At 32.6% G+C, this 25,699-nt stretch overlaps 1 protein-coding gene across 7 annotated transcripts; it reads left to right on the forward strand.

The window, feature by feature from the left end:
• The first annotated feature begins 146 nt into the window (after nucleotides 1-146).
• LOC128187232 (leucine-rich repeat-containing protein 74B-like) lies at nucleotides 147-25,339 on the forward strand. 7 transcript variants are annotated; one of them, XM_052857519.1, is made up of 15 exons: nucleotides 147-720; nucleotides 14,828-15,029; nucleotides 15,931-16,047; nucleotides 17,629-17,801; nucleotides 18,104-18,211; nucleotides 18,385-18,478; nucleotides 19,710-19,759; nucleotides 20,180-20,347; nucleotides 20,895-21,010; nucleotides 21,146-21,224; nucleotides 21,393-21,488; nucleotides 21,740-21,982; nucleotides 22,597-22,644; nucleotides 24,476-24,561; nucleotides 25,180-25,339. In XM_052857519.1, exons 1-15 carry the CDS (start codon nucleotides 445-447, stop codon nucleotides 25,274-25,276), a joined length of 1,953 nt encoding a protein of 650 aa, XP_052713479.1. In that variant the 5' UTR covers nucleotides 147-444; the 3' UTR covers nucleotides 25,277-25,339. The 7 variants fall into 7 exon arrangements, with proteins under 7 accessions (XP_052713479.1, XP_052713481.1, XP_052713480.1 ...); XM_052857521.1 differs by lacking the exon at nucleotides 15,931-16,047 and adding an exon at nucleotides 16,753-16,806 and having other exon boundaries at nucleotides 148-720; XM_052857523.1 differs by lacking the exon at nucleotides 147-720 and adding an exon at nucleotides 4,011-4,728.
• Nucleotides 25,340-25,699: the final 360 nt, after the last annotated feature.

The raw sequence follows: 25,699 nt of genomic DNA on the forward strand, positions 1-25,699 counted from the left end.
ACTAAGGCTGTCGCCCTGCGTGTCATCCAATATTTCAACAAGGGTCGTTATCGCGTCCATGACGACGATCCATTTCCCATTGTATTACCCCTCCACTAGTAAAATCAATGCTTTCATTAAAGTAAAAGCTGTACACATAATTATACGGTATAACCTGACTTGACAACATCTTATGTCAATCCTAATGCTATTGAATTCCAATTTACCAACTCTACCTGTGTTGATAATGTACATGTATCAATCACTATTAATTTGAAGCACCCGAACCTCTCCTTTCATGTGTATTGTTCCGGTAAATAGACCCTGCTGAGAGTGATTCCATCATGACGTTTGCTTAAGCCTTTCAGCTTTATTCTGCTGTGTGTCAACACTGATATTCATGTGTACTAGTACCAGTTTATTTATATCAGTTTTCATGAGTTTGCTTATTACTTTTGATGTGTGATGGAACAGGAATCTTCAGAAAAGGAAAACACGAATACTGGTAAGGCAGTCAAAAGATGGCCCATAGAGTCACAGGAGGAGCCGATATCGGTGATCAGGGAGGAGACAGAGGAGGAACTGAAGGCAGCGACTGACCAGGTTCGGCCTGTGACCAGTAAAGGCCGTCTACAGACACATTTTCCTCAGCAGAGCCGTCCGTCATCCAGTAAAAAATTACCCCGACCGGGCAGCACTCGCTCCACAGGATCAAGTCGTCCAGGAACCGGCTCCAGAAAAGTAAGTTCTGCATTTTATATTTTGATGCCATCATGCTGAAGAATTAAACTACAAATAAAGGTATCATTTTACTTATATTGGGGATTTTTATTAATCATTAAATTCAAAAGTTTAAGTTAGAAAAAATACAGAGACAAAACACTAGGATTTACAAGTATGCATGTAATATTATACTAGTATATGTATTTATGTATTCATTTAATCAATTTACGGTTTGAAATATTTTTTTAACAAATTGTAAGATATAATGTTGAACATAGTACAAATACAATTTTAGAACATACAAGTATAAAAGTTTCTGAAATATTATTGTGGAAAATTTGATATAAATTCCCACTCCATTGATATTTCTCTGAGAAATGAGCACTCTGTGCATTTCAATAAGTTAGATACGCATAAAAATCAATTTTAAATATGGGATATATTACACAAGCAAATAAAAAGATTAATCATGCTATGAATAGCTCAATTGCTAAGTAAATATAGACAGTTCTGTACATATATGCATATGTTTACATTAACAAGTTTAAATATGTCCATGTCTCACATGTCTCAGCTGATAAGAAAATATCCTGTAACCAAATCTGGCATTGGAACATTTCAGTTAAAATTTTGTGCTCAAAATCTGGTATGTTAGAAAGTTTAAATACCAATTTACTTTAAAGTTTTACTGTTTGTTGTGCTATGATTTAAAAGAAGTTCATATCTGATATTTACACATGAGGGCAATTTAATATTAGAAAATGACTTTATTTTGTCTGTTATGGCTTAAACATTAATGAAATGCAAATTCAGTATATTTATAGAATTATAGTTTTGAAACCTTTTGAACGTTTTCTGAATTCATTTATCGTTCTGTTATTGATGATCAGAAGCAGTTCATTGGACAGAGAGAGAGAGAGAGAGAGAGAGAGAGAGAGAGAGAGAGAGAGAGAGATATTTTGAGTTTTGTTTTTTTTATAATAAACACTTACAGGGCTATGTACAGATTTATGGGAAATTACTTTGGTGTTTATTAAACGTTCATGTATTGCAAAGAAAAAGTGAGTTGCCTCCCTTCTGCTTACAAAAAGGATATAAAATGCAGATGGTTGGGGAAGAAACATAATATCAATACTTTACTAATCCATGTTTTATTTACAGTAAAGTAACCAACCAAAAATCTCTCTGTTAACATTTATGACTATACAGTACGTTATATATAAGAATGATCTTTAAATGTTTGATGGACCCAATTGCTGGTCTCTATTTGTTTTCCCGCATGGCATTCAATATTTACATTAAATATGAATGACATTATGCAATATTATTTCTTGTGTGTATTGTCAAAAGTATTTGATAATCCTCAGGAGATTTCTGTTTTATTTTCATATTTGCTATACTGGTATATAACAGCAATGTAAAAATTTTGATTGTTAGCACCCACTATGTGAACAGGTACCGTATGTTAAATAACTTAAAATAGAATTCATTGCAACATCTCTCCTAATTTTAGGAAAAGAGGGCTGGAATTGAAATATTTTTATTCTAATGCAAAGTTTGAGACCAGGAAAAAATTGAAAATATAGTTATTATGTACTACAATGTATTATATATGCATGCAGTACAATAAAAATCAACTTTTCCATACTTATAATTGTAAGGAAGCAAGTCATTGCTGTCAATTGAATGAGCCATTAAAATTGATTTTTAGGTTTCAAAAGGTGCATTCGATAATGAACCAATTAAAAAAATCAAACAAGCAAGGGCTGTTAGCCAATTCAAACAAATTGATTGAAGGCCTTGCACTGCTATCGTAATTAGGACTAGGTTGGTAAATGATTGGGAAAGATTCTTGAAGAGAAGATAAAAATCATTCAAACAATTTTTATAAAAATTCCTTTCATATCTGATTTAGAATAAAGAGAGAGTGTTTTGCACATATCAAAATATTCATTCATAATTAAGGCTATTATGTCTCCGATAATGTTTTTAAAGTGCAGAAATAAGGTACTGACATGAACTACGATATGAACTTACAATTTTCAAATTTGTGGGATCTTGCTCTCCCGCTTATGAGTTATATAATTTAAGTAAGAAATATCTATAAAGAGATAACCAAACAATTTTCATATTAAAACATTTTTGATTATATAACCCAAAACTTTACATGATCATTCTTGGCATGTGCTGCACAAATTAGGATACAGTAATTATATTATACATTATGATAATCGAAACCAAATATTAAGGACAAACGAGACATATTCCTCAATTTTGAATAAAGTTCCTTAATAGATTATTTCTTATTTATTTGAATTTAAACTTGTTAATACCAAATAATTCAGGGTACATCCAGGCTATTTTTGGAGTTACAACATTTTTGATGTTCCTTATAACTAGCACTCAAAATGCTATAGAATGCTTAATATAAATAAATTCATAGTATATATTTTTAATATTAATTGAAACTATTTTCAAAATACAGAAATATCATATAACATGAGAATTTGATTTTGGAATAATGAAGTGGGGATTACCTTTACACTGCGGAAATTAAAAAAAAAATGAAAATAACGGAAGATAGGTTGCATCTGACTTAAGCTCCAGGTAAATATCTTATTTGCAGCCAAATTTTTTATTCCAGTTTCTTTGAAAACGAAAAAAAAAAATCAGACAAATTCTGCCAAAAGATACTTGAAAGATCCAATAAATGTCAAGCACCCCTAAACCAAGATTGAAAGGAGAGTAGGTAAATTCATAGTTTTTGAAAATTAAATAATCTTTGGTTTAGTTGTGTATATATTAAGCTATCCAAAAATTGTTTCTTCTTTTTCCAGCATTTAAGATTTATTTCTGCTGCCTCATTTTTAAAGTCACCAGAGAATAAAATCTTCCACAGGTGACTTAAATCTAAATAGGCATGGAATTGAGTATTAATGCATTTTTAGGGAACCCTGTGATTAACATTTTATAGATAGCAAAAAAAATTCAATAGCTGTAGTTCTGTAAACTTTGTTGTACATCTGTCAATACAAATCTTTTCATTTTTGAATTCTAAACTGCCTGATTGGTAAAACATGTGTCAATTAAAAAGTCTGAAAAAAAAGACCACAGTTTTCAAAGATATTTACTGAGTCTATACATGCTTAAAAAAAGAAAAGAAATAATAATCGATTTGCGTCTTTTAATCCTCTCAAAATTTATGATTGAAAAATGTGACCAAAAAAGTGTGCGAAATTAAAAAGTTATGAAGCTGCAGTAATTGGATGGGATTTGTGTGTTTCTCTTTGAGATAATCTGTCCATTGATTGGCCACCGTCAACCATTAAGCTGATAAGGATTAAGGATTAACAGTGTTTGGGTATACATATCGATTTAAACTTACACTATTTAAACTTGATTTATATTTTGGGTAGGCTTGTCATTTAGCAAATGTCATAACTATTGGTAGTCAATATATAGTGCATTTTTGGATTGCCAAGATAAATTCAATGGAGAGCCAACAAGGAACGGCCATAATTTACCAGAAATGACACTTCACAGTGATGTGGGAAATTAAATCCATAATTTGTTTTCTTTTGTAACTGGAATTTAAACAAAACAAGAGAATCTATTCTGAGTGGCTCTGTTGTGGATACATAATATAATCAGTCTGGCAGACGTTCGACAAATTTTGTGAGAAAGACGCCCGAACCTTATCGCTATTCAGTCCTGTGGATTAGGAAACACTTTACTTGAGGTTGTTTATATTTACTCGGATAAAGGAGTTTTCAGGTTGAAATTGAAAAATGTTACCTGACCTGTCGGACATATTTGAAAATTAATATTTCCCAAGAGTAACTGCATGACAATATTCAGAGAAGCGCCTATTTAAGTTTTACATTATTTCTACAAATCAACATGGATTGGATGTTAACGCGATGTGAGGAGGTGGATGAGGAGGGTTTGAGTGGAAATGAGGCAGATTCAGAGGATGAGGGATATAACGATGAAATTGCAGACCCAGATAACCTCCTTTTAAACATGGTTTGTTGTTTAATTTGTATTTGATCTGTGGTCTTTCAGCAGTATGCTTATTTCAAAAATAGGCTCTTTCAGATATTTTCTATTTTTCTGTACAGTGTCCTTGCTATGTTGTATGGAAATTAGCACCTTGTGTACATCTTAATGTTTCAACAATTAAAAGATATTTGTTGGAACAATGATCTTTTAACTTAAAGAAAGGTGAAAACACTTATCCAAATGTGATTATGAATCTGTTAGCAATTGGTTGACGTCATGCAGTTTGTTGAAAACAAAAAAAAAAATTTTCAAACGTGACCTCATTTAGATATAGAGAGGGCCTGTCAGAGGACTCATTTAGATCAATTATTTTAACTAAAAAATTTTAAAAATAGAAACAGAAATGTCAACAGACATAAATGTATTAAATAATAGAAATTTGAAAAATAAGTTGTGAAAATTATGAGTAATTTTAGCACACATATCCAAAATAGGCCATTAAATATAGATGTTATGAGCTTGATGGACCTGGAAATCTTTGTAATTGTGATAAATTTTAATGAATATGAAGATGACATTTTATTCATAAAATGATGTCTCACTTAGATATTCAGAATCTTGATAAATATGATAATTAAGTACTTTCCATATTGAGTTCATTTCAATGCCTCCAAAGATCATTATGTTTTTGTTCTTTCTAATTTCTTTCTGAGAAAACGTCATTATTTTCAATGTGTTGAACCCATTAGACTATTATTATATATTGTAGCATATTAACTCATTAGACAGTTATTATATATTCTAGCATATTAACTCTCCAAGTGTCTCCAAGTGTGGCATGCATATTCATTTATTTGTATCAATTTAATGTTACTCAGGTTGAAGGCCCCATCAGTTTGTTTGTCTGTTAATATAAATATACAATATAACATGTATATATGTGTAATATTCAATAACTACCCTGAAAATTGCACAACATAATTAATCGTGGCCTGCGCAGCCTTCCTTTAATTATAGGCAGATATGATATTCAAAAATGTTCACAATTTGTTTAACAAACAAGGCTTGTTTTGTAGCATTAACAAATTATATATATGAATACCAATTGCAAGCAATTTCATCCCAATGACTTAACAGTTTAACAGTGTAAAAATGACATAGCTGTCGCCTAAATGAAGGGGTTGTTGGTACCAGGGTGAAGTATATTTATTAGGAAATGGTAAAGGAGGTTACCAATATACAAAATCTTTGTTCATTCTTGTTCAAATCCAAGTTCAGAACTGTGAGAGGCCCAGCACAAAAGACTACTGTACTTTTATATCAATATTTGCTTTCAAATTCTTAATCTCTGTAAACAAATACACTGAGATCCATAGAAATCTACAAAGCAGAAACTCCGCAAATCTAATAACAAACATCATCTATTAGAATGAAAAATCTAGCTATTATACTTGTATTATATACATATCTTCTTTTCTTTGATGCGTGTACAAAAAGAACATCTGTAATTAAAAACTGGTTTGGCTGTTAATTTGATTTTCTTTATTCCTAATTCAAAACATTAATTTTTTTTTTATGTTAAAGGCTTTTAAAAAGTCTCACAGTATACAGAATTTTTCATTTTGTCTGCTGGTAATGGACAAGTTTAAACTTAGTCTGATAATCAGTGAGCTTTGATGAAAAAAATGTATGTTAATTACAATTTTGTCTATTACAATAAGATTAAGGGTATATAACTGGCAGAAAGAGAGGAGAAAAACAGTTATGTATAGTTTTCTTTTGCTAAGGGATGATAATTAAAAGTGAAACATGCAAGAAAATTTTTCTTCATCATAATAATAATTGACTTTCATAACATAATGCTATTTATAAAGTGCATTTCGTATTTCTACAGAATTTCATCTACAGAATGAAAATGTAATCACTAAAAACCAAACTTTCAAAAATTTATGGGAGAGAGAGTCAGAGAGAGAGAGAGAGAGAGAGAGAGAATGGGGTACATGCAAGCATCAACAATGAGAAAAATTTGAAATTTTTGTGTTCACAAATAAATGAGAGAGAGAGAAAGAAAGAGATTGAGTGATAGACATGTACAGGTACATGTAAGTATCTTATAAAGGGTCATCAACAGTGAGAGCTCGCTATTATAAAGTCAAACATTTGATTTAGTGGAATAGTTTGCATTTAGTAACCAAGTGACAATTAAAGCCTCAAATCTAAGCCAAGTTTTCATGTTACAATATAAATTATCCTTACAGAGGGCTCTAGAAGTGATTGCAAATCACTTTATCATTAAATGCATTCTCATGAGTCAAAGATAATAACTGCTGTTTAGGTGTATGAGAAATGCTGTTTAGATACAATGGTATGAATTGATAAGTTTTTTGTTGGTTGCATTGGAGGGGAGGGGGGAGGGGGTCAGAATTCGGTGCATTGGGTTGTGGGGTCCACTTGCTACATGTGACTTTTACCCCTCTGTCTCTGTGTAGACTTGTTGGCATTTTTCAATAAACCAGACATCTTTCCGTTATAATTTTTATGCAAACAAAGACGGAAAATCTGGGTAGAGCTGTCAATTTCAATTTAATGACTGCTAATCTTGGAGTGGGGTGTTTAAATGACACTTTTATCAGTAATATTAGCCTTACTTTATCACAACTAGTTCACTAGGCACACTCAATACCGTGATGTAACTGTGCTTTAAATCAGGAAGGACCGTCCACCAGATTATTTCTTTCAAATTTTCAAAATTCCTCAGATAAAGCAATGTTTTAGTGAGATATCATGCTGAATGATAGACGAGAAGACAAAGATTGGAAAGTGGAGTGTTCTTGCACAAAGTGGTTATTAAAACTTTAATATTTATATAAACACCATTCAACTGTATTTAAAATAGCATAATTAATTTGTCTATAGGTGCTTCATAGTTGCAATGATGAATATGATATTGTACCTATCTGTACATGTACCTATACCTTGCAAGGTGGTGGACTCCGACCAAACACTCCAAATGTATCAAAATGTAGAGGAATGTTTTATCTTGAATATTTAAGCAAACATTTTTAGCACATATACCAACAAAATTTGTTTGATTAATTTCTCTTGTTCATGCTCAAGATTTGTTGCATGCTATACTTGTACTGACGCGGAAGAAATTTATACCACCATTATTAGGTTTATTTATGTCTTCCAACAAAGTACTTAAAAGTAATTCCATGTTCAAGTGACTGATTGGATTGTTTCAACGAGCGAAGAAAACACTTCAGACACGGCCTAGCCGGGCGACAGTCAGTCTCCATGGAGGGGATAGACCCCAAACCCAAGTGTCTTAATACACATGGCAAGATCCTGACTTATCTGTTCCAAAATGACAAACTACATTAAACATCAATAAGACATCACATATAGGGATTCCATGCCTCAGTTGAACCCTGGACCAGAAAAAAAAAAGCTTATTGCAATGGAGAGAAGCACTATACCTGGATATTAGACCATCGTAAACCAGTTCGCTGGGAATGCTGTCGTTATAATTATGTTCAGGTTTCTTACTGAAAGACATTAGATGCCATTGATTTTTTTTTTGCACTGATTTTTTTTTTCGTAGTTAATTGAAAGTACCCTGTGAATTAAAGTGCAATAAAGTTTGCTTGATGTTGCCGTTTCCAAGGATATGAGCACAGTGTGCAGTGGAAGACAGGAGACCAGTGTTCTTATAGTGCCTTAATTATTGAGTGACTGTGTCACAGCAACAAAGTCTCAGTTTATTTCAAGGGATTTCAGGCCAGGGTGAGGTCAAAAATTTGACTGATAAGTGAGTTTGTGGTAGTGATACTTAGTAGAAATAACAGTGTGAAGAGATGGAGACTTTTCAATGAATAATAAGGCTCATCACAGAAAATACTTGATCTTTATAATGTTAAATTAAAAAATTTGGATTGTGATGGCGGGAAGTGATGACATATTAGGATTTTATCAGCTGGAAATTGTGGACAAAGTGCATTTTTTAAATGTTTTGTCTTGATTAATGACTTATGAATTGTTTTTATAACACGAAATGATTCATCGCCCCATTGTTGATCGGCTGATTGTGAAACCACCCCCTGTGTTTTGTCACCTTAGCAATAGGAAACCAAAGGTAGGTTCAAACCTCACCAATTATTTTGGGTTCATGCCTTTCTAATGAAAGGTACATGTAGAATCATACCTATCATAGGGTCATACCTCACTAATGAAAGTCAAGGTCATGCCTCAAAAATGAAAGGTAGAATCATACCTCACCAATGAAAGGTGGGGTCATACCTCACCTATGAAAGGTGTGGAAATACCTCACAAATGAAAGGTGTGGTCATACCTCACTAATGAAAGGTAGGATCATGCATTACAAATGAAAGGTAGGATCATACCTCACCAATGAAAGATGGGGTCATACCTCACCAATGAAAGTTGTGGTCATACCTCACTAATGAAAGGTAAGATCATACATTACAAATGGGAGATGGGATCATACCTAATTACCTATAAAAAAAAGATAGTATTATACCTCAACAATAGGAGAAGGGATCATCCCTCATAAATTGAAAGGTTATTCCTCATAGAGGTGGGAACAAAACCAGACTAAATTTGGAAGACACCTAAGAAGTAAGAGGTAATTGCACCTTACAAATGGTATGTAGGGTTTTACATGCCTCAAAAATTATGAAATTGATCATACCTTTCAAAACCTCACCATTGAAAGGTAGGATCATGCATCACAAATGAAAGGTGCCGTGGGATCATACCTTACAGAATGAAATAAAAAAGATAGGATCATACCTCATCAATAAGAGGTGGGATCATACCTCCTAAATTGAAAGATTATTCCTCATAGAGGTGGTAAAATATACATGTATTCCAGATTAAAATTTGGAATACACTTAGGAAGTAAGAGTTTGTACATTTTGTACCTTATAAATGATATGTGGAATTTTACATGTCTTAGAATCATGGAAATAAGCATACTTATCAAAACCAATGAGAGGAAATGTGGTGAAATCCCTCTTTGCCATTCCTTACAAATTAAATGATCCGTTCTGTGTATGTTAAAATTGTAACAGGATTTTAATACCTCGTTGTTGTCATATCACCATGTACATGTATGATACGAGATCATACCACACAAGCTGAGCTGGGACTTAGGTATTTTAAAAAATTGTTTCAAAAATTGATTAAATTAAAATTATATGTATTATTTTATGTATTAAACTGAAAGGGAAAAAACAATCATCAGGTACTTATAAAAATGCACCTTTTTTTTTTTTTTTACAATTATTCAAAGACAGAATGAAAAATGAAATAATATACACAATCATCAACAAAATTGCCCTTATTTACTAAAAGTTTGGTTGGCATTTCAAAAAGATTTTTCTTTTTTTTATGATGATATTTAAGTCTCTATTCAATGAATGGGGTTTCAAACTTTCTGCTTTGGTACCAAGTACACATAATCCTACAAAAAATGAATGTTGCATGGATAAATTCTTGTCGACAAAACAGTGGCTTTAGGCTTTTCTTAGTTGCATCTTGTTCCTTTGACAAAAAATAAGCACACTGAGGATAAATGGAAAAATAGAATTGATACCGTTACGCCTATCTACATAATTTTCATCAAACAATTACAGAGATTTAAATCTCCAGAGTTTATGAATAATGGTGAAAGTGCAACTGATGTTTGCACTGATCTAACTACACCCCTGCGAATGTTATTGTCATTTAAATTTTAGACCATGTGGTTTTATTTGACCCTTTCAGTTTCGCAGTAAAAATCGTGCCTCGTGTTTATAGTCTAGTTCATAGAATCTATAGGTACTATAGTAGTCAAATATTAAATCTAGAGGTTTATTGATTTTAAACTTTATCTTCATTAATTGGTGAATCAAATGTGTTCTAGAAATAAATGTGACAATACAAAAAATAGTTTTTGTCAGCTGTTGCAACAATTAACATGCTAAGTAGAGATCCCCCCTGAGGATTAATTTTCGATCCGCGTCTGACCTAGTAATAGCATCAATAGTGAAACAGACTATACAATTTTATGCAGAATGTTCCTTGAAAATGACTCGATATACTAAGTTTTTATGCAAAACAGACATCCATTATTTTTTTTAAAACATGGTATTGCACACCACAAGCATCAAACATGGATATGATTTTATTAAGCCAAGCAATGTTTATATTTTCAACCACTCAACACGTGGACGTGGTTGAACACGAACGATAACTCTGTTCTGAATATTATCGTTTAATATAAAAAACCGCTGAATGGTGAAATAAGACGAACTTATTAAAAGAATTTCATGTTTTAACATAAACCAAAGTAGGATACGATATGAAAAACGACCAGTACTTACGTATTTTGAGAATATTATCCGAACACTTATACTTCCGCTCGAAATTTCACAGGAACTGAACAAATCTTGGTGAAGTCTTGTGAACTTTCATTCAACTTTCATTCGAGCACCTCTGGATTTATTACATACTTAGCAACGATAAAGAAGTCTTGTGAACTTTCATTCGAGCACCTCTGGATTTATTACATACTTAGCAACGATAAAGAAAACATTCCGAACACATTCGCAGGGGTGAACTAGAAATCAATTTATTTGAGAGAGAGAGAGAGAGAGAGAGAGAGAGAGAGAGAGAAAGAGAGAGAGAGTGTCAGTCTTTTATGATTAATTAAAAATAGATTCAAACAACCAAAGAATCTTTAAGAGTGCAATCAAGTTATTAAATATTTACTTTTAAAGCAATAAATGTCTGAACTGTGTGTGGCTTTTAACATTTCATTTCTCGACAATATATTACGTTTAATATAAATTTCATTTAATTTTTTTCATACACAGCAAGTTCTATAGGCAATAAATATTTTAAGTGACAATTGTCACCATGTACTGGTAAATGAATATGAAAAAAAAGTAATTACGTTATACCGGTACTTGCGGTATTGCTTGTTAACAATTAATTGTGTCAATATTGCTGGAGATTTTGCTATTATTTACCTGTAGAGAGATCTATGCAATAACATAACAACAGACAGTAGTGGTGATAATACAGTTTTGACATTTATTATTCGCCCAATACTTCTGTTTTTGCCGGGTTGCAAGGCAATGACATCCTTTGGAGAAACGGCCAATAGAAGTCAAACAGAAAATACTCGACTGTATCTATACAAAAAAAAAAAAAACCCTGGCATTTACCTACAGCCATTGTCATCCCAACAAGTGCATTTTAAACAATGCCCCCCTGAGTAATTTTTGTAAATGCTAAGTTAAACAAGTTCAAATAGAATTTTTTTCCTATGTGGATATTGACATTGTTTTGTGATCAATTTGTTGTGTTTGAATTGGGTTTTGGGTTTTGGATGGTGACAGCACCACTGCGGCGAAATACAACAGGGTCGGATCAATGTTTTTCACAGTGGATTTACTGGGGTGTCTTTAAGACCCCCGAGTAACTGGTCTCAAAGGCTTTTTAGACTTTTTTTCGTGGCAGGAATCTAAGGACCAGAGCTTTAAAGCTTTCTCCTCTCCCAGGAGGTGGTCGTGAAATTTTTTTGATATCAAAAATGGACATTCTACAGACAAGCGTTTATGAGAAACTATGCTCATAAATTAAGATGCATATTCTTACAGCATTGATCGATGGGAATATCATTTTTTACGATCGACTTGCATACCTGTTAGTATAAATTTGGACTTGAGAGGATCTATTTAATAAAAAGAGTCAATAGTTGAAGAGTCTTATTTATTGGCTGTCAAAATTTAACAGTGACTTAAATGTTTGTTGAAGGAAATATGGATTTTCTTACAGAAGTTTCCAAGCTGCATGCCATGAAAAGAAAAACTTTTTGATGGGCAAGTTTCATTTGGTTTCATGAGCTGGACTTTAAATAGAAGAATTTTTTACCTGTTGTCACAGTATCCTCAAGAGCCATTGGAAGTTAAACAAGCTGATATTTAGGAATGCTCTTAAAGTTATTCTTTTCTATTCCTTTGTTGGATGTGGAAAAGAGGAATAGAAATTCAGAGGACTAGTTTTGTATATTTCCCAAGCAAATTTGAAAAGGTCTACTGATTCTATATTTGCCACACAAAAAAGCCATTTTAAAGATTAATTTTTTACACTGGAAATAGAACTGAAATTTGATCTCTCTCTCTTTGACTGGATTTTTTTTTACTGTCATGCTAATGACAAATTCTGATGCATCAGGAATCTAGCATCCAATGACATTGTGTTTCACTGAGGTGCAAAGCTCGGAAATGGAGGGTAGTGCGTTATTGAGATAGACCAAGTGCTTTTGGTGGGATTATCAAGGATATCATTCTCAAATTAAAAAGGCATGTTTGCTTTGGTGAGGATACTGATAACACCTGAGACATAATTTCAACAGGTATTTGTTCTCACACAGGTGGAGAGATTACCTAGTGATAATCTCCGCTGAATCCGGCAACAGTCCTGGATCCACTATGGGAGAGTGATTGATAGCTAATGGATAAATGGCTGTGATTTTGGGGCCCTGATTAGATTCCTGGTTATTAATATTTGATTTAGTAGGTGAACTTGACTGACGGATACTGTGTTCCAATTGTCCCTGTTGGGGGATATGTCCTATTAATTTGATTTGTGACTTTTCGCTGCGTGCTCGAGTACCGTTACATGATGGATATCAAGCTGCGGATGTCAATTTATCGGATGTCCACTCATCCAGTTATTAATCCACGAGGTGTTGCATGTAATAAAAAGGTAAATAATGTGGATGTACAGGTTTTTAAAAATTGGTGTCATTATTGACTGTAAAACAGATTATATTCCATATTTCTTTCTATTCTTTTCTCTTTTCTAACCGAACTCCTTAATTTCAAGCATTAAAATTGGAAAAGAATTTTAAAGAAATGATGGATTTTAAACCTCAATCCTAATATCAACAGGGATATTAAATATATTTGATATTTTACTATAATTAATATTAATATGTTTAATAGTAAGGAGCAGCTAGCATGCAGGAAGAACTTCAGTCCTATATATAAGTCTGTTGAGTCTTATACACAGAGATGAATGTTTCACTGCAAAAGTTTTTGGCATTGATTTAAAATGTTATTGTCTTTTTGAACTGTGTATCAATATGTGGCTATGCCACTGGAGTTCTTATGTTTGATTTTATTGTGCTTTGTGACATTTTTCAACTAGATAACAACTAACTCAGAGATGAATGACTTTTTCTTATCTCTCAGTGCATGCTCCTGCATTTACATTGTGTCCCAATATATTGCTCAGATAAATACCACCCGACATCTGTGTAAACAACGTTTGGAGGGCCAGAGAGAGGCCATTCATTCAGTTTGATGATAAATTCGTAGCACCTGAGATTCCAGGTACAATGAAAATTGCGGAACTTTTATGGCCATTTCAATCGCAGGACATGGGACTAGTTCATCGAAAAATCATCAATTCACTATCTTTTTATCAGTGTGTGAGAATGGTTAACTTCAAGAACTTCTAGATACATTGGTTAAAACTCTAGTTAAGAAAGGCATTTTGGAAACCAAATAGTTGATACCTTATAGAGACATTAAAGTGTTCTAGCTACCATTTCATCAAAATGCTTGCTTTGTTTGTCCTACTTAATGTAACACATAATTAGTGAATCAGAGGCCATTAATAGTCAGAAATGGTGTTAGAGTACCATATACATGTATCGTATGGATACAGAATTTGATTTATTTGTTTTTATATTGCTCAAAAATTTCACAGACTAGAAGATTTCTTTTTATTTTGCTAATTAAATATGTGCTGGTGAAAATTTGGTTGTGGATTTTTTAACATATTACCATTGTATTGGTCACATATCACTTATTGATGGTCATACACACACTTTTTCATGAAAAATAAATTTCCCAAGGTGATTAATAGCGTTCTATAATCATAATGAGTTTTGCAATTACCTGTAAGAATTTTGCTTGTTTACATGGTTTCAATACATAGTCAGAACAAAATTGATTATCTTCGATCAATTACCAGAATATGAAAAAATGGTAATGGAACCATTAATATATATTCGAGACTTTATAGTATTAATTTATTATCACAGACTGTGAGTCGAGCGAGCAGTAGAAAGTCTCGACCAGAGAGCAGTGGATCTCGACTCGAGAGGTTCGGCCCCAGCTCGGACCACAGTGAGAGTGATGACGAGATACCCCACAAACCACGAGAGCACCTGCCTGAGATAGCAGACTTCACTACAGTAGATATCAATGATGAGAAAGCCTTTGACACCGATCTAGAGGATAAAGGTACAAGTTTATTGCTGTTAAAAGGCCAATCCATTGTGATAATGATCCCTAAAACATCCCCTGTTGTGTTTATCAGAAAATATTTCATCTTTTCAAATCCATGATGTTTGATTTTTTTTTCATTGAATGCCTTAAAGAGATCTATGCAAATGTTTTTTACACCTATTCAGACTTTTACTATGTACCAGCACACTCTTTTTTTCGGGGCTTGAGAGTTCTTTCAAATTTTTTTCTCAATGACAACTCTTGGGTTATAAAATCTCACAGAAGCATAATGTGGAAGCTTGATTGATTTTTCAATGAAATTCACTTATCATGTTTTATCCTGCTTAACTTTTCCCTCTTAAAGCTACATGAACCAATATTGCAGCCTGAAATTAAATGTATTGGTAAACAACTGTGGAAACAGTAGCAATTAAGGTCAAACAAAGCAGTCAGAAAAAGCCTGCATAGAATTTAAAAAGTGCATTTCAGGTGATTTTTCATTGATAAATTGAAATTGATTACCTGTAAATATTTTTTTTTGAATGGCAATGAAATACAGAAGGAAAGCCCACATTATATTACTATTCATTTAAAAACGTACCAATTTTATTAATGTACATTGAAACAGATCATTTGAAAAGATAATGACAATGCAAAAAAAAAATTTTCAATGTAGGGAGAAGATATATTAATGACAAAAAAAAAAAGAAATTAGGCAGGCATTGATTTTATGACAGAAACAAACTCATAAATACAGGTACTTATGAATGAAATGCAAAAAAAGAGCAAAAAAATGAATTACCAGGTAAACTGTCTCTGGAAAAAGAAAGATTGCTTAACACATCCTATTTTAGATGTGAGTGGAGCATGTGACTGATTTCTGTTTCATTTCTTGTCCCTTGCATGCTTTCATTAGGAGCAGGTGCAGCCCCCGGAGTTTCTATAGACCTGGTGGCAGACTTCCAGTATCTGAGAACAGCTTACGCTATAGACACAAACCTCAAGTTTAGCGATAATCTCTTTGCTGCTCTCAGTAGGTTTCTGTAGTCTTCGTGTGTCATTACGATGTTGTAGAGCCATATTTTTAGGTGAAGTTTTTTTTTTGTGTGTGGCATGTAGATACTATGGAGTTCAATGTTTACCGTATTTTTGTTGTTGCAGTTTTTGGTTTTCTTAAATATTTCAGTGTGAATATTATAGACTAATGAATTATCTCCCTTTAAGATGTGTTTGCAAATGGGCAGTAGGCTCATCCAATGTTATTTTTGGTGCACTAGCTGTAAATTTGTTTTCAATAGAGTGTATCTACAAAGAGGTAATAAAGAAAACACAGCTTTAAAGTAGAAGAATAATAAACATACATGTACTAATTTTGTATGAAAACGAGAAAAAACAGAAGAATAGTTTATGTTGCCTGAAAAGCATGACTTATATATAGTTTCTATGGCAATATAAAGGAACATATGGTATAATCAACACAAGAAAAAAAAATGAATTTGGTAGGTCTACAATTTAGGGAAAAAAGTATACAAAAAATAATTAAAATTAGAAACTCCACAATTCAGGCTTAAAAGCATTGATGGTTTTTACTGTGTGTAAACAACAGCTAGTACTGCAGTACATGAAACTGTGTCAGACTACAAACATTAATATAAGTAGCAAGTAACTGCATATCATAAGATAAAATCTCCAAAGGAAAGTGATGAAGTGTTAAATAAAATTGATATCCTATACACAGATGAGGAGGAATATACTCTGACAGATCTCCTCTTCCTGTACAGATGTCACATGGGTAACTATTTTGATTGGTGGAGGTTGAGGAAGGGTCAAAGGTTAAGGTCAAATAGTTTACAAGCCTAGGGAAGGGTTATATAGTGTAGGTGGTTTTATAATGAGACTAATGTCTAATGAATAATAAATACGTTTACGGTGTATTTCTATATATACATGTATATAATGTAATACATAGTACCTTTGGGTAGTATTTAATTGGTCAATTATATTATTAATGTATATTTACACTAACAAAAGGGACATTACGGTATATACATGTATAAGCACAAAGTTACTCCATCATTGAATTGGACATGCATGTTTCTAGGAAGTAATTGTAGAACCAGGTACATGCATTATGTTTGTAATTGTAGAACCGGTACAATGTTTGTGACAGCATTGTGTTGCAGATTTATGCAGTTTCTGTTGATTTTTTTTACTAGGTGTGCGGCTGCATAGCTTTAATCATTGGTTTGTGTAGAGACAATGTAGTCATTGTTTCTTGCTTGTTAAAAATTGATTTGTTTTGAATGCATTTTGCATGTAGATGATGTTGTAATATGTGCCTTTATAAGGCCTGTGAAATTATAAATGTTCCTGATCTACTATTATTTTGAGGAAATTGTTTTCTATTAGGAATCAAGTGAATTGCAATCTTGAATTGATTTTATTTTCAAAAATAATTTGTTTTAAACTAATGGCAATTTTTTTATCATATGACATTTATGAAATTTTACTGAAAGTTGAGTCCAGACAATAAATGCTATGATTTTTGCTAATAACAGGTATATGGAGGTGCTTATTAAAACAGTGAGATGAAACATATTGCTTTGTGTTCTAGAAACCACCACTGCCTATGATCCTACAGGAAGGACAGCCTACATTGAAGGATGCAAAAAAGTAGGAGTGGTTCCTGCCTCTTACTTTCTACGCCATATGAACGACCCTCACCTCAGTATGAAACACCACGGTCTGGGGTCCCAGGGAATGAGGGCAATTGCAATGTCTCTAGTGGTATGTGGTCCATGACAGTTTCAGAGAGAGAGAGAGAGAGAGAGAGAGAGAGAGAGAGAGAGAGAGAGAGAGAGAGAGAGAGAGAGCACAAATTCATTTAAAAAACACACTTTTTTAAAATCCTTGTCATCTTTTCAATACATTTCAAAACTGGGGAATTGACTATATTACAATACAATAGGTAATCTAATACCGGTAGCATGTATAATTCTCCATTTTTAAAGATGTTAACCCATGAAACCATGTTTTGTATTTGTAGCTCTGTAATGTTAAATATCAAAATACAAATGTATTCTTGACAGTCCAATACCAGTGTTTTGACCCTTGATCTCAGTGACAACTGGCTAGGACATCCAGGAGGCCATGCCGTCTGTGAAATGCTCAGGGATAACTGTTTCATCACACATTTAGTAAGTACATGTACATGTATACAATTGGAAATACATCTTCACATCAGAGTTTTTTTTCTGTAATGTTTAGGAACTGTAAACATTTACTTATTTAATGGGTTATTTATAAGAATGATTGTAATATAATACATTGTATTGCAAAATTTAATATCATATACATTTCCTGATTGTAGGATTTATCGGACAACAAATTCGGTCTGCAAACAGCAGAATCTTTGTCCCAAACACTACAGCAAAACTCCACCTTAACACATGTCACGTTGTCTGGTGAGTATTAAAAAGTGTTTACATGTGTTTCACATTGCTTTACTGTGAATACATGCATGTATAAAATTTACCTTGTATATTGAACAGTTTCAGTCTTATCTTTTATGAGTTTAAAATCATATTGGAAAAAAAAGAATTGCTCTCATATAAGTTGGTATGGGGCCCATCCATATTGTGACATACTTAATCCTATCTAAATAAACAAAAAAATCAAACATAATTTAAAAAATATTTGTTTCCCACAATTGTTAAAAAACAGCATAGCATAACGGGTTAGAGAGTTAGTTACAAATTTGTAAGTCATGAGTTCGAATCCTGCTTGGACTCATACATTATTTTTATCTTTCCGAAAAATTTTAAAACATTTTTTTTGGGGGGGGGGGGGGTCAAATTGTAGAATTGTATTGTAGAATTTGAAAATCCTAAACAGGTGAAATTATTTTGATTATAATGTACGATGTACTTTTATTCTCATTAATACCAACAGGTGTTCCATACCACCTTAAGGAGTTAAATTATTATGGAAACACAAGCAACATGTAGACATGGCTTTAATATTTCCCACAGTCAACTAATTTACATCATGATGATGTATTGTGCAAAGTTACAGAGCAATGACAATTCAAAATGCCATGTACACTAATTACCGGTAACATTGAAAAACATTAACATTTAGATAATTGATCCAGGCATATATATGTAAATAATAAGTCCTGACAAGGTGAACTTGTGTTGGGTCTTCGGGGTCGAAGACTATTTAAGGAGGGAAGAATGTAGTAGTTGGGGCTATATGGACCGTGGATATCAGCCTGGGTAGCTCAGTGGTAGAGCTCCTGACTAGAGTTGCAGGGGTCTCGGGTTCGATTCCCGGTCCAGCCATATGTTTTCGTCGTATTAATATACTCATTCCTCCTTTCCTACTACATATTCAAACTGTATTCAACATGTTTGCCCATGATATGGAATGTGGCATTCCAACCACATGGAGTCTCATTCATTCATAGCATTCAACTACATGTTATACTTTATATATAATAATATTTAAACATTAAAAATCAACTTTTGATACTGCATGTTTCTAATTTTGACACATTTTACCAATTTAGTCAGAGGTGATTTTTGGGGGTTTTTTTAGGTTTTGATTTTCATGGGTTATTTGAGTTTCATGGGTTATTTGAGTATGTATGATTTCAATTTCATAACAAATTTATATTTATATTTCTGTTTTCAGGTAATGATTTTGATGACAAGGCAGCAGTTCACTTCTCAGATGCAATAATGGTGAGAATTAAATAAAATCGGTTATAGAAAACTTTTGAAGTGTTCAACTGATTATTCATTTTAACACAAATTTAAATATTCAAGAATGATGCACACCATATTTTATTAGAGTATGATGTAAAATTTGGCATGTTGTTTTCTCTTCGATATGAGTACAATCAACCAATAGTTTATATTAAGTAAATAAAATCTAAGCCTGTGATAGTAACAAAGGATTTAGCTGATCAGACAAGTACATTGCAATGCTTAATTACTGGAATATTTCTGTATATAGTGTTCAACCTCCTTTACCAATGCGTCATGATAATTCATTGTTGAATGCGGGACATTCTAGTTTATTAAACCTCTCTTTGTACTTTCAGCTTTTGAAAATTTTTCATTCTGACCAATTACCTGTATACCACTTCTTTTAATTAACAGAACACAACAAAGCTAGAGTACTTAAATTTGAGCCATAATTTATTCGGGGAGAACGCAGGAATTATCCTGGGTCCGGCCATTGCTGACAACAGCTCACTGAAAGAACTGGACCTCAGCTGGAACTCAATACGCAGGAAAGGCGCCGTGGCCATAGCTCAGGGCATAAAGGTGATCTAGCGTATCCTGTTACTGTAAAGCAACTTCTATTTGTGTTGGAGAAAATTTCTCATTGCCCGTTCTGTAACATGTCTCGTATGAGTATTTTTTACTGAATAAAGCTTGTACATATGAATTCTAGTTGCAGTACATGAACTAGTTTTAATATTACTGGTAAATTGCAAATAATAGTTCAATGACTTAAAATGAAAGTTTGTTTACAGTACTGTGACAGTATTTAATAATTTCAAGCGTGTAGGATATTTTGCAGAAAGTGAATTATTAACAAGTAATGCTTGTATTTGATTTAATGCATTTCTGAATGCATCTATATTTATTAACAATTATACCGGTATGTTTGACATTTTGGCGATATTCTTGATTTAGCGGAAGCTGCTTTCCATTAAAAATGATAATAAGAATACACAGCCAAATGTAATATGCTAAAAGTATCTTTAGAAATTTCTTCTCTTGATTTTTTTTTATTCATCAATTGCTAGCAAGAGATATTTTTAAAATCTGATCTGATATTGCTGATAATTTGTCATCTTTTTTCCAGAATAATGTGTATATGAAGAAAATCAACTTGGCATGGAATGGTTTCGGACTTGAAGGATCTATTGCATTTGGTGATGCTTTGAAAGGCAACCAAGTTTTAGAAGAGCTGGATTTAACGTATGTATAAAGATAAAAGCCAGGCTATTGATAAAACCACAAAAGGGGAACAACTCTTTAATTTGAAATCGGATTTTAAATCTTTTACAAATAGAATTTTTTTTTCTATATTTAATAAGAAATTTTTTTTTTCAGGAATAACAGAATTACCTCAGAAGGAGCTGTTTTGATAGGAAAAGGAGTTTCTGTGAATGAAACTTTGACAACAATTAGAGTAAGCAATATCTCTCATTTACTGTATCACTCAGAAGCATTTTGAATCCAATGGTCCATTTTCAAACAAATGACTTGAGTATTTTAGATATTTTTTTTTTGGTTGAGATTGAGATAATGCTATGTTTTTAATCAGATGCAAAATGTGTAACATGCAATTGTATTGTAGCTGGGAAGAAATCCAATGCAAACAGCAGGCTGTTATGGAATTTGTGCTGCCATTCTCAGAAATCCAAACTGTGCACTCAAAGAACTGGATTTTAAGGTATTTTAGCAGTTACAATGATATATACAGGTAATCAAGTTCAAGTTGTCAATTCAAACTCATGTACCCAAAATTTCTGAATGATATTCTGTGGTTTCATGAATATTTTTTGACTTAAATTTTCATAGATTTTGCACAGTTTCATGGATAAGTAAAACAATGTTTTTATCAATACAAATTGCTGTCATGTTTCTTACTTCAGATAACAAAAATTCATTAATTAATGGTCATTTAATTGTGTTTTGTTCCAGGATATTTTAGTGAATAAAGACTTTGATGATATTTTCAAACAAGTGCAAGAGCAGGTCCCTGATATCAAAATGAGACACGGGGGCATGGAACCACCCAAAAAACCACGGGCCAGGATCCACCCCATGGTCAAATTGACCAACTATATAGAAAAGAACAATCTCCGCCTCGTCGACTTCTTCAATAAATTTGACAAGGATGGAAGTATGAGCGTAACCTATGAGGAGTTCCAGCAAGGCATTGAGGTAGGCCTACAGTAGGATTGGATGGTCATAGTTTTGTTTTCTTTTTAAGATAGTCAGGTATTTTATCTATGGTTGTAAGGAAAGTTGTCTTATTTTTATTTTATAAAATTATTTATTTTTTGGGTTTTTTTTGGTTGCAAGGCAATGTTTTTGGAAATTTTTAAAAATTTAATCCATAAAAAGACTAAATATATATTGTTACAAACATGCTTACTTGATTTGCTTTCTTGATATATTGCATCCATGCAATTTTTTGTAACTCATTAAGTACCGGTATTTGAACTTTTGATTTCATTTCTGCATACATTTGCAGAAGTTCAAAGAGAAAGATATAAACAAAAATTCAATAAATTTCAATGGATAATGTAACATTTTGGGGATGCAAAGAGACAAATAAATATATCTATTTTTAAATTATTGTTTTAGCATGTAAAGTATAAATGAGTAGGTGTATAGTTTTGATCACACAGGATGTTGGAGACTTGCATACAAACCCATATATCGATTCCCAAATCACCTCATATATTCTCTGAACTCTCCTTCAAAGGACTACATTTCTGAAATGTTTCATGTTTTCCTCCCTTCTTTATTCCTATATTTTTTGCCATATTCAGTGTGCAAAGACGGCTTTACAAAAACTTGTGAAATCCGAGGCCCTGAAGGTAACGGTGTACTGTGTATATACAGACTGACACATGTTAATTTTAATTAATAGTCAGGTGTTTGTATCTTTTTTTTCTTCATTTTTTTTTCACTAACACCCCTACACTTGAGAATATTGTATTTCCCAAATGCAATTAAATGTATCTTCTTTTTAAAACCAATTAACAGGTTTTTTGCCTCAAATATATACAACAGCGGCATCTTCCAACAGTTATGAATTGATATAATTTTCTGATATATTTATCAAATAAATGTATAACACTGATATTATCGTATACCTACAAATTTAATTAAATTAAAAAAAGGATTTTTTACCCATAACTATATAATAGAGGAGGGAGATATGATTAAAGTCAGAGGATGAGACCTTATTCTGATTTTATAAAAACAATAATAATGGAAATATCTCACATTTTCAAAAGACATAACGAAGTACCGGTATTTTAATTTGATTATCTTGAGGCAATTGAATTTTACTGTTAAAAGATCTGGACATCTACCAACAATTCAAGCAAAAGTCAGATTGCTTTTCTAGGTCCAGCTACAAATATTCCGATCCATTAAATTACTGTTCGTGTATTAATTGTGATTAATGGCTCACTAAGAATGACACATAATTTGTGTTTTTCACCAAACTACACATCTTGATCTCACAGATCACTGTCAGAAAAGTCCAAGCAGCTGATTTTTGTTGTTGTTGAAGAGCAATGAAAATCTGAAATGTGCTTTTATATTGGAATGAAATCACATACTACATGTTGATGTATAACATTGAGTGAGTTTACGCTTTGGTTACGGTGCATGCAGTTAACAACATTCACAACTGATTACTATCTGGTACAATGTACATGTAATATTTCGTTGATTTAACGGATCAATTGACTGTTAACAACTCTTGGCTATACGTTGTATAATAATATTGTTTCCATAAGGATTCATTGACATTGAGATAGTATTCTGGGAATGCGAGAACTATAAAGTCTCTGTTAAAAGTTCAATATGAGGGTATATATATTAGTGCCATCCAGACAGTATATATAGTTTGTGATGAAACTAGTACATATTTAAAAATAACTTGTGAATTATGTATGTTTTTGTTATTTTACAATTTAATGTACTATAGCAGGCTTTTATTTAAAATGTTCATACCTTAAAGGTAGCTTAATAACTTAGTATTGTAACTGGATGGGATAAAAAATGATTGACCAGACCGGGATTTGATCCAATGCCCCCCATATATGTCTAGTCAGGTGTTCTTCCAACTGAGCTGTCTGGTGCCTGTATTCGAGCTTGTCTGACCATCACAATGGTGCTAGATAGCTCAGTGGGTAAAGCACCTGATTAGAGATTCAGGGGGCATTGGAAGTTTGAATTCCGGTCTGGTCCGTCATCATTTCTCAGGGGCATCCCATTACATTACAGTATTTATAATTATAATGAATATAATGATCAAAATAATTACTGTACATGTTTTATTTTGTATTTAATTGATAAAATTATATCAACCCTTACAATTAGGCTACTAGAAATCTCCTGGTTATATCATTACATGTTAGACTTCCGACACCCTGTTTTTAAAAAAAAAACATATTATGCATCATACATGTATTAAATCCTTGAAATCCTTTTCTTTTAATTAATTACATGTATTTCCTGTGTACTTTAATTTTGAGTGTTTTGTGTTCAAATATTTTAACAATATTTCCTTTTTGGTTAAAAAAATAAATTATGAAAGAGATGTTTTAGTTTGGATATTAATTTATTAAGGAAAAAATAATTATCAGCAAAACAGTTTCACTAAATAATTCTTTCTTTGTTGTGATTTGACAGGACACAGGAATTAAGCTGACTCAAGAGGAGGTTCAGATTCTGCTGAGTGAACTCGACAGTGATGGAGACGGCGAGATCAACTTCAGGTGAGCAACCTCCCACAACAGGGAATAAAACTCATATTAAAATCTATACCAGGGGCTTGAGACTATACAAGTCTCTATATTGTAAACCAACTTTTAGCTGTGATTAACTGGTAGGCCTTGAATAATTTTGGCAAAAGAACCATTGTAAATTTTAACATGAACAAAATTAATTTTATAGTGACAGCAAGAAATATCGTAACTATAGTAAATCCTGGCAAAACTCTCACAAGAATTTTCTTGCATGCTAATAAATGTTGGTTTACAGTACTGTTAGTCTGTGAGACTATGATAATAGGATATATACAAGTCTACAGTACAGCATATATTAAAGTCTGTATATGTAGGCGGTAGACCACATTACCACATACAGGTCTGAGGCTTCTTTATGATAGATAGTCAGATACCTGAGCTATAAAACAACAAAAAGTAGATTATACTCAGCAAAATAGTAACACATTGACAACTGACAAGCAGCATACATGTACCGGTACCCTGTGAACTTCATGAAATGGTTTCGGATAAACGATGCAAAACAACATTCCAATTTTCAGTTGATGTGTACCTATGGAAATATTACTCCAAACCAGTTGCATACTTGTATGCTTTTGTTGCTTGCAGTGAAATGGTTAGTGGACACACAGGGTTCCAGGAGAGTCAGCAAGAAAACATCAACGTAATACTGACAGCCACCCAGCCAAGGCCTGTAACAACGTAGCGGGGCACGGCTTGTAACGAGTTCCAGTTCTATATATTCAACAAGACTGCACCCTCTTAAATTCCCCAAAAAACACATAGCTACTGTGATAATTAACGCATTTCCGTCCATATGTACATTGTAGTTTTAAATTGAATTTATTTCATTTTTTTCAATTCATCACAATTTTATTTATTACAATTTTTTTTAAGTCCATACCTCACCAGTTTGCTTGTACATTCATTGTCTTAATTAGTGCAATGAGTTATCTATATTACTGCACTCCAAATATTTTTTTTCAAAAAGTCCCTTTAATGCATAATGTATAGTCATAGCTTTTAACTGCCTTTCTTAAGTTATTTATTTTTTTTAACTTTGTAATGTTTAGATCTCGTTTTTGTTGCTCCATATTATTATTTTTTCTCTCTCCTTTTTTTGTGGCCT

This window comes from Crassostrea angulata, chromosome 6 (assembly GCF_025612915.1).
Source record: "Crassostrea angulata isolate pt1a10 chromosome 6, ASM2561291v2, whole genome shotgun sequence".
Classification (NCBI taxonomy): domain Eukaryota; kingdom Metazoa; phylum Mollusca; class Bivalvia; order Ostreida; family Ostreidae; genus Magallana; species Magallana angulata.